General features: G+C 40.6%; 1 protein-coding gene across 1 annotated transcript in view; it reads left to right on the forward strand.

Moving 5' to 3' along the window:
* PPFIBP1 (PTPRF interacting protein, binding protein 1 (liprin beta 1)) overlaps positions 1-9,523 on the forward strand; it is a 192,365-nt gene extending 182,842 nt beyond the window's left edge. Inside the window, exons 24-29 of the mRNA XM_015429444.1 lie at positions 109-231; positions 2,237-2,362; positions 3,134-3,322; positions 4,147-4,326; positions 5,436-5,501; positions 6,907-9,523. Coding sequence (XP_015284930.1) covers positions 109-231; positions 2,237-2,362; positions 3,134-3,322; positions 4,147-4,326; positions 5,436-5,501; positions 6,907-6,993 — 771 coding nt within the window. The 3' untranslated portion in view covers positions 6,994-9,523. The remainder of the gene's footprint in view (positions 1-108; positions 232-2,236; positions 2,363-3,133; positions 3,323-4,146; positions 4,327-5,435; positions 5,502-6,906) is intronic.
* Positions 9,524-10,596: the final 1,073 nt, after the last annotated feature.

Raw genomic sequence — 10,596 nt, forward strand, 5'->3', positions numbered from 1 at the left:
ATGAATCTGCTGTCATTTGAATCTGTTTTTTCTAGTTTTCTTTAGGCTTTGTTCTAGATCTGATTTATATATGCCTGTTCTTCATTATTTTTACATCCTCCCTGGCAGGATGACTTGCTCTCCTTGAAAGTTGTGAGTGTCCTCCACCATCTCAGTATCAAACGTGCCATTCAAGTCCTCAGGATAAATAACTTTGAACCCAACTGTCTGCGCAGGAGGCCTTCAGATGAGGTAACCACTTTTAATACCAACACATTACACTGATTCTTCACAATGAATGTTATGGATTATTTGCTTTTGTTCTCTTTAGTATGCTTGTGAGTCTTGATCAGTTCCTTTGCTTACCATACTTTACACTTTTTAATTATTGTCAATTTAGTTATATGGATACATTTCCTTATTCAATTTAAATCTTAGCAACTCAGTCATCAATTTATCCCCCACATCTAAGCCAATGAGCTATCGTTGCAGTCAGTATATCACAGCCCCTGCCTTCTGCTAAGTATGTGCTTGCTAGTAGTTTAATGAACACCTTGATGCAGTGTTAAAGCAGCCACATCTTGATCTGATCACATGAGTGTGATCCATGACGTGTCATATTTGATGGCTCCCCTGCTTCAGAAACTTTCATGATGTACAAGTTTTCTGTGTGCATGGAGATTTTTTTTAATGTGGGGGAGCATTCAAATAAGTTCTCCAGTTTCAAGTGATATAGTTATCCATGATGTTTTCTGAGAATTCAGTTTGGCTCTTAGTTGGGAGAAAGAAGCGGGTTGATTTTCAAATCTTGAGTTGTCTGTTTGAGATGTGCTTACATGTTTACCTTTCTGCAAGAGACTAAGGTCAAATATTAGCTTGAGGCAGTATTTGGTTTGAAGGTGGATACCTCTAGAAGCAGAAAGACTAAGATATGAATTGCTCTATCTCTTTAATTAATGTGTTACACAGTAGTTCTCTTGAATATCATATTTTGTGCCAGGTATTTCAGATATCTGAGGAGACTCACTGGAAAATATAATCGTTCTAGAAAAAGTTGAAGGCAGTAGGAAAAAAGGAACTCTCACCAGGAGATCAGTCGTCTCAATAAAAGAATCCATGGCTTTCAGTTCACAAGACCAGAGCAAGGCTGTCAATGATAGGACACTTTGTAGTGCATTAATTGACAGGATCACCGTAAGCTGGAAGTGACTTGACAGCATAACACACCCATTTCGAGATGGCTCAACTTACAACTCCCAAGCAGTGAATGCAGCTCTGCAGCCAGGGGTAGCAGTTTGCCAGTGACTTGTTAAGCCTCCTAAAACAACAATAGCATGGTTGTTGAACAACTGGCAGGCCACAATGCAAGGCTGGTGGGCTGTGTTAAGCCTGGTGAGTCTCATATTACACAGGCCAACCTAGCAGTTCGAAAGCAAGAAATTGCAAGTAGATAAATAGGTACCACTTCGGAGGGAACAGCGTTCAGTGCTCCTTGGTGTTTAGTCATGGTGGCCACATGACCATGGAAACGTCTTCGGACAGCGCTGGCTCTTCGGCTTTGAAACGGAGATGAGCACCGCAACCCTAGAGTCGGACTTGACTGGATTTCGAGCAAGGGAACCTTTACCTTTTTATATTGACACAGAGAAGGCGGAAAAAATCCAATTCACCCAAAAAGCCATGATGTTCACTTAGAAAAAGGTATTTTCACGCAATGTTTTGTGTGCATTGTTTGAGAGCAATCCTTGGCTTTCAAGAGGTGTCTGATGAGGTGTGGGCAGGTGCACTAGCTTTGTTCCATGCATGGCAAAACTAGGGCCAAGGGATGTGGAACATTCACTCATATGGTGCATCTGTTTGCTAGACTTCGAACTGCTGGGTAGGCAGTGGAAGGCAGGCAGTGGAATCCAGTGACTGAATGCATCCTCATATTTTAAAAATCCAGTTCCCTGCATATATGCATGGCAGAGAGAAAACGAAGCTATGATCTTTTCTAGTTCTGTGTGTAAGGGATGTTTTTTAAAAAATTGTGGGTGCATTCTGCTACTTGATCCAACCTCCTTTTATTTGAGATCAGAAAGTTTTCATTAGAGGCTGCTGGGTAGCTTGGTCTGAAAAGAGCACCTTGTCTCTTTAGTCTATCAGGGTGGTAAGCAGGGCTGCTGGAAATTAGAAATATGGGGGCTGAATCAGCTGCAGAAAAAGGTTCATGGTTGCAGACCAGCATGTTAACGCTCATCAAATGTGGTTATTACAGAATAACATCACACCCTCAGAGGTTGCCCAATGGACTAATCACCGGGTGATGGAGTGGTTGCGGTCCATTGATCTTGCAGAATATGCTCCTAATTTAAGGGGAAGTGGCGTTCATGGTGGTTTAATGGTAAGAGTTTGATATTTCAAATTTCTTTATCGGATAATATAAATGCAGTCTTTTGAGATAGCAGTGTTAGGCAAAGTAAAGAAATAGATTTCTGAATGTAAAGGGAAGAGTGCACCTGCATTTTTTATTTTTTTTGGTAATTTGCTGATTTATTCCTATATAGTCGCCTGTCTGAATCACAGAAATTACATTATAGGTATTTGTTTTAAACATAATGGTCGCTTCCCTTCCTTTGTTTCTTGCTTAAGGGTAGGGATGGGCATGAACCTTGTCACAAGCCTAATTGCATGACGAACACAGCTAGTTTGTGGTTCACACCCGTCCCGATCCACAACCCTCCACGTGATTTCGGAGGTTTGTGGGGTTTGTGGTGGGAAGCAGGGGGGAGCAAAAAGGATCGCTGAAATGGCTTGCATCCATTTCACTTCTGGGTGAACTCGCCACTTGGTCTTCACTCATGTGCAGCGCCTGCTTGCAAAAGCCATTTAAAGGGAACTTTAAATGACTTTTGCAAGATCTTCCCCCTCTTCTGTTCTGCTGGCCTTGGGGAGCCACTGCCAGCAGAAAGGAGGGAGAGGACCCCGAACTTCACGAACCAAACTGGTTAGTTAAACGGGGGAGGTTTATGCAGCCACACGAACCGCAAACCGGGACGAATCTCCATTTTCCCAGTTCATGCCCATCCCTACTTAAGGATCACATCTGGGGAGTAGTGTGGTAAACTAGGGGTGCTACCAGCAATACTGAGGTCTGTTCTGTTTGGTGGTGCAGGTGCTGGAGCCTCGCTTCAATGTTGAGACCATGGCGCAGCTGCTAAACATCCCCCCCAACAAGACACTACTGAGGCGACACTTGGCAACTCATTTCAACTTGCTGATTGGTCAAGAGGCCCAGCAGCAAAAGTGTGAAGCTATGGAATCTCCAGACTATGTCCTCTTGACAGCTACAGCCAAAGTGAAGGCACGTCAAAAGTGTTTCGAGTGGTACTGCACAGTTCCTCATTTAACTGCCTCTGTCTCTCTTACAGAGGTCTAGGGTGTTGTTTTATTAAAACTTCTAAAAGGCTAATCGAACATTAACTGAATTATAAAGTAGCAGTAACAGGATTTACACAATTTTCCTGGTGATCAGTAGTAAACAGCAATCAGTGTATCTTATCAGTGACATTGTTGCCTAACCTTGGTGCAAATATTTCCAAGTCAGTTCTGCATATCTTGCATCTTGTTTGTCTTACACTTTTCTTCCCTGCTGTGCTTAGCTAACGGGCAATTTGTGCTTAGAATTTGCAATGAAGAAATGATCAGGAGCTAGTCGACACAGCCTTACAAAAAAGTCTACAAAAGTTCATAGTCCATAAAATAATTTTTACTGGCCAGCCTGCCAACGATAGTAATCATTTGCGGCACATCAAAAGTGTAAAAGATTTTCCAGATCTCAAAAAAGCCTCCCTGTGCAGTAGCTCAGAGGCAATTTTATGTGCCACAATGCAATTAAGTGACTGGTTAATTGTATGCCTGCATTTATGCGCATGGATACATGTAATCTATGATTTAAAATTAGCCTCTTCTTTTTAAATTTGCAAATCTTGATACCTTTTTACCCTCTTTGTACATGAGCATGTTTCAGAAAACAGTGATTGTTTGACCTTTGCCTGTTGTAGTGCCTTCATCTACCTAGTGGAAATCCTATAAGATTTTAACTGTTCAGAGGGGTGGGGGAGGGGAGAATATATTGCCTGGCTGTTGACTTCTGATTGAGCTGTTTTGTCTGTCTGTCCTTTTCAGCCAAAGAAACTTGGTTTTGGTAATTTTGGAAATTTGCGGAAAAAGAAGCAGGATGATGGGGAAGAGTATGTGTGCCCAATGGATTTAGGACAGGCATCAGGAAGTGGATCAAACAACGCTTTCCGGCCAGGTTTAGACATCAGGCCCTATGACGATGAAGATCTGGACAGACTAGAGCAGGTAACAGTCATTGCAGTTCAGGTGTCATTTCGTGCTAAGTTGGAACAATAACACTTGAATCTGCACATGCGTGTATGTATATGTGTGTGTGCGTGTGTGCACACCCCCTCTGTATTTTTCAGTGCTTCCTTAGTTTACAATTCCCTTTCGGTCATGTAACATTGTTATAAAATCTGAATCCTGATGAATGTCTCTAGGATATTGATGCACACCTAGATTTGCACAGAAGAAACCTGAATTTCAAATATCTTGGTAATTTCAGTGTTATTGGCATAACTGAAAGTTCTTTCTCACTCTCCTTTGCAGCCTACCTTTCTTCTAAAGTGATTGTTTCATTTTATTCCCACAACAATTCAGTGAGTTGGTTGAGATGAGAGTGTGGCCCAAGACCCATGAAGTGAGCAACACCCCCCCCCCCGTGTGATACCTCCATGGACCCTAAGCACCCCCAATCCAAGTCTGACATTGTTTACTGTACCGCACTGGTGGTCTCCTCTATTCACTCACTTACCATTCCTTTAGTGCCCACCTTTGTCTCTTCACTCCGCAGTCACATGCATCAGTTCACTCCCCTGGGAAGATCTTCTTGCAAACACCAAATATTCCCACACTTAGCCTTCTGTCACTTGCAGCATGATGAGCTTCTCTCACATTGGTCATATATTTCCTTGGCCTGCCCATACTTCTGAAGCTTTTGTGAAGAATTTCTTGTACGGAGTTATTAAACTGCTTGGTCAGCTCTTTCAGCTGGCTGTGACCATCATCATACATACTTGTGCTTCTCCCTGTGATGGTGACACCACAGACCAGTGACAACAGGCCACGAGGCCAGGCCTGGAAGTGTTTGGCATCTTTGGATGGCCAAATTCAGGCATGTGGAGTGGGATCATGCAACTAAGCAGAGTCAGGCGGTCTCCTGCACTTCTTCGCAACCCCCTGAAAGCCTCACTTCCTTACTCTGCCTTAAGCTACAATGACGCATTTGAACTAGTAATTTCATGCCTCGGTGTCTATAGCCCAAGAAATGCTGTCAGTGTAATGGAACGATGTATTCATCTACCTCAAATATCCATAGGATTTGATTAACTCTTGACATATTTTTCTTTCAGATGGAAGATTCTGAAGGAACCGTGAGACAAATAGGAGCATTTTCTGAAGGCATCAACAACTTGACTGTAAGCCCTTAGGAATGCATGTCATAGATGGGCACATGCCCTGAGACTTGTGGCTGATAAAGGCACTCATACAATTCTCAGTGCCTTCCCAATGCTGATTCGCACAGAACATGTCACCGCTCCATCTGGAATTCAGAACCTAAAAAGGTTAGTCAAGAATAGAAGAGAGCCAACTCTAAAAATCTAATTATGAAACATACAAAAATATACATGTATTTATTCAACACAAATTAAAATAACAAATAAGGGCCCATTCATACCATATACAAATATAAAAACATACAAAGGCTAATGAAATAGACCTAACGCGTTTCGGCCTTTACAGGCCTTCCTCAGAGGTCTAATACAAATAGAACATGTTGGCTGATATGTAAAAATATATACAATCATACATATACAAAATATGAAATAAAGACCGGAAAACAATTGTTTCAAAGTTTAACCACTGGGCAAAGAAAAGAAATACAAAAATACAAATGAAGCCTCCAGTGCAATCACATGTCCAGTAGTACTTCTCTCTGGTCAACTGTATATTCTCCTGAGATTGTACAGCCAAATGTTCCCAATAAAATGTTCCTCATTAGGTCTATTTCATTATGTTTTTATATTTGTATATGAGGTATGAATGGGCCCTTATTTGTTATTTTAATTTGTGTTGAATAAATACATGTATATTTTTGTATGTTTCATAATTAGATTTTTAGAGTTGACCCTCTTCTATTCTTGACTAACCTTTTTAGGTTCTGAATTCTAGGTTTTAGGTTCAGTTTTTTCCCCTTTTCTTTTTTGTCCTTACTGCTCCATCTGGGCCATGAGGGTCTACTCTGACTGGCAGCAGCTCTCCATTTCCCTCTTCTTCTCTCTAAGTTACATCTTAAACAAACAAACCTGGAGATGCCAGAGATGGCAGCTGCATTTAAAGCATGGGGTCTGCCACAAGCTATGTCTCCTCTTCCATTTTCTCCTTCCAAATACACTTCCTGGAATTCCATAAGAAACAAGTTTAGTTTTGTGATATATTTGTGCCCGTGTGCATCAGTAGTTCAGCACTCCTGTCTTTTTGAACCGTGCCTTTTTTGATTGTGCAGTTTCAGTATGTTTGAGGTATTGTATTTGCATCCTGGAACTTGGGGTGGCTTCTGTAGGGTTCCCTGGAGATCTTTCATCAAGACAGTGAACAGCCCTGCTTTTAGCTTCAACAGGGTTGTTCTCTCTGGTCTTCATTAGGTCAAACATAAAGGGGTTATCAGACTTCAAAAGGCAACTGGGCAATGGCCAGTTTTGAGTCTATTCTCCTGCTCTGGAGGACGGCATTGTCTTGTGTCCCCCAAGAGTGTGGCAGTTCATCCCTGTTCCTTGGATATTGGCAAGTGTTTCAAACTTTCCCCTTTTTTTCTGTTTACAGCACATGTTAAAAGAAGATGAAATGTTCAAAGACTTTGCTACTCGTTCCCCTAGTGCCAGCATAACAGATGAGGATTCTAATGTGTGACCGTGGCGTTGTTGGACATCAGAATAATAATTCTCATTCTGCTAGGACTGCCACTCATCTGTGACGGGGACAGAAGATCATGTAACATAAATTCATTATTGCTTCTGTTTCTTAGAAGTGATAGATTTCAGGTGGATGACAGGAAAAGAGGTGCCTATCTGTTCTGAAGTTGCCATAAATGAAAATAATAAACCTATGGGTGAAATACATACTTTTCTCTCTAGTGTAGAAGCTTGTGACATATTTCAAAACACTGTGTTTAATTACACCGCTGTCATAATTTTCCTACACATAGTTGTGCCATAAGATATATCTGGATATTTCTTTTTCTGCAAAGTTGTACAAACCAAAAATCATCAGCTATAGATTTCTGGAACCATTATCCATCGAAGGTCTGTCAGTAAGAAAACAAACTTGCGATGTATGGCCTTCCTGGTTTTTATGAATAGCTCAAATGTTAAATAGCCAACTTATGCATTTGGTGTTCAGCGTTGGTCTCCTACTATACCATCAAGTACATAATTTCTGAAATGTAAATTCTGTTTTTTTCTATTTTTATACAATTTTTATTAAAAACAGAAAAAATGTATTGAGTACATACAAACCAGAAGTTTTATATTATGATGCAAGGTGATTAAGATGACTTTTTTTTTTAAAAGGAAAGTATTCCAGTTTGCAAACCAGCTGGTTACTGGAGAAGTCAGACTGACCTTGAAACTACCTGTTTCCCCCAAGTGATGCGTGCATTCTTACATTAGGAATGAAGTTGTTAGAAAGGATGGTCCCTTTTTGCATGATTAAAAAGGAGTTTTTCCTAGACTTTAAGTTAGATTTTAATAACATTTTAAAGTTTTAGCATTTAAAACAGCACAGACTGAGAAACACCTTGGTCTTTGTGAAAGAGGGCCACCAAACTTCCTGCAGTGGAAGAGTTCCTTAAAACTATGCCAAGAGGAAAAGGTGGCCAAGCCATTTTATTTTTCAGTATTGAATTCAAACATGGGGTCTTGCCTTCCAAGTACAATTGACCATACTGAAACACACTGCCAGATATTTATGCTTGTTTTTAATATCATTTTCTGGCTTCTTAAGTGGTTAGACTTGTAAAATTCAGTTTAGCTAGTGAGAATGTTGTTTGCCAGGCTTTCCGCAGTTAGACTACCCTCTTCACTTACTGACTCCGTCGTCCCTCCCTCTGAAAACTGGTACTGTTTTGCTGCTTGCTTAAAATGGTAACGTTGCAGATGTTGGAAATGTACTCCTTGAAAGGAATTGTTCACACTGTAGGTGCCCCTTTTGAAACGAACCTGTTTGAACAGTGCTTGGAAAGGAAATTGAAAGAATTGTTAAACAGGTGGGATTTTGACATGTGCTTGGATACTGCTTGCAATTCCTGTCCCTGTCAATCCCAGATATGTTCCTGTGGCATAGAGTTCCTGGGACTAGACCATTTCAAACTGCAGATGAAGATCCAATGTTTAAATGATTTCCCACATAAAAATTACTCTGTTCACAAAAGGCTGGTTTGTCAGGGACAAGGTCTGAGCCTAGCCTTCTCCTGGAAATGCTAGGTTTCTGCTTGCAAGCAGTTTTACACGATGAGCATTCAAACGTGATCTTTTCAGTCTGAAGTGGAACACTGTTCAGAATGCCTAGATTGGCCCTCCGTCTGACTTTCTAAGTTAAGACTGGCCCTTAAATCTGCTGCTTCCCTTGTTTCTTCACATTTGTCATAAATTGTATTACAATGAAGTGTATTCTCTGTTTTATCAAAGACTGCCATCAGCATCTGTATCTTTAAACTTTCTTTCAGAGGAACTTGCCAATAAAATTGTATTCAGGGTTGGCTGTTTAAAGAGGTCCCCATAAAATGTAGGTGAGCATCTCATTTTGTCGGCTATATGAGCTATTTTGAATGAATACAGGAAGTGCCAGTGCATAATGGACAAGACTCATGCTGGTACTGAACATGTGTTTATGAATAAAGTTCACCTTCTCTGAATACATGCTGGGCTCTGCCAGCAGCTACATACGACTATTCAGGGTCACTTTATAAAAAAAATACTGCACATAGCAAGATATGTCAGACTGCTGGAAGTCAACTTTGCTGGTCTGCAGACACTGGTTGTATAAAAGAAGGGGGTACAAATGTAAGTAGAGAATCAGACAAGAGTGTGGGGTCTAACGCACAAAAATCCATAGACTTAAACACCAATGGGGATGTTTTTCACCTAGCTGTAATGTTGCATGTATGACCAACTTCAGACTTCTCATTGTTTCTGAATCCTGATATTAAAGGAAGAGTCAGTTCAGACATGGTGATAATTTTTCTGGTTACACCAGTCATTCTTATCAATTGGTCTTTTATTATTTCTGTGGGGTTGGGGAAGGGAAGAGTAATATAAAACACTCATAATTAAACCAAATAGTTAACTTGAATGCATATGCATGAAATATTTTCATGGTATTTTATTTGGTTCTGTGTGTACAAAGATGTCAGCATAAACTTATATGTATTGCCATCTTAATAAATGCCTACTCAGAAATATAAAATGCTTCTGAATTTTTATGTTTGTAAATGATGCAGGTTTTTCAAAGGAACCTTTCTTCCTTTTGAATGATAGAGATCAACCCGTAGCCTTTTATGCAGCATAACTTTCTAGAAGGCTTTCTCCAATCCAGAGTCAAGGCATGCACAGCACTTATAGAAAGGTCAGGGGTATCAGCTGGTTCGGCAGATGTTCAACAAAATGGAGCTGTCATCTCAAGTGAAAAGTGTGGAGGATATTTTGTTAGGGAGTTATTATGCTTGCATCGAGAGGTTCTGCACCCATGAAAGATCTGCTGATCTAGGTATTAGCAGAAAGCTCCATAAAGTAAAAGTAATAGAGACCAATATCTTGTAAGGGCTTAAAATATTATGAAGCAGATAGCGCAGAGGTTATCTTGTACTGTACTCAGTCAGGAGCCCCAATAAAAAGGTAAAAGTATCTAGGATTATTTTCAATAATTTACCAATGTTCTAAACTACCCTGATGGAAAACAATGTGAAATCAGAGATAACCACTGAAGATAACCAATTTAGCAGGTCACAACCAGCCTCTGAGTACCCTGCCCCTAAACCAGATCCTCTGGTGGTTGGCAGTCCAGTGGTACTGCTGTACAATCTCCACATGGTTGCTATGTTGGGCACATACACACAGTCATCCTTGCGAGAAAAGGAAGGAGCAGAAGCTGCTAAGCCTGTGCTTACACTTTCAAAAATGCAGAATGGTGTGGTAGTAAATATATAGTCAAAGTGGGTTTCTCAGTCTGCATCTTGGGGCTTCATTTTTGCTGTTGAAGGGAAAATACTTGGCTTGATCACTGTGCAAGGTTATGGCTGCCCACTGACAGATCAAGGGTAAGTAGTTTAGCAGCTACCATTCATTTACGGGTTGTCTAAGAATGATATTCTTAGATAAAAGAGCTGGTGTTTATTAGACTGACTCCCACTCTTGAAACATCTGCTCATACACCACAAAAACGGGGAAGAGATGGGCAGAAAGTAGAACTGGTCTTGCAGCAAATGACTCTTTAGTGACCACAGCTGGAAGTTTCCTA

The sequence above is a fragment of the Gekko japonicus genome, unplaced genomic scaffold (genome assembly GCF_001447785.1).
Source record: "Gekko japonicus isolate JY-2015 unplaced genomic scaffold, Gekko_japonicus_V1.1 scaffold169, whole genome shotgun sequence".
In the NCBI taxonomy this organism is placed as follows: Eukaryota; Metazoa; Chordata; class Lepidosauria; order Squamata; family Gekkonidae; genus Gekko; species Gekko japonicus.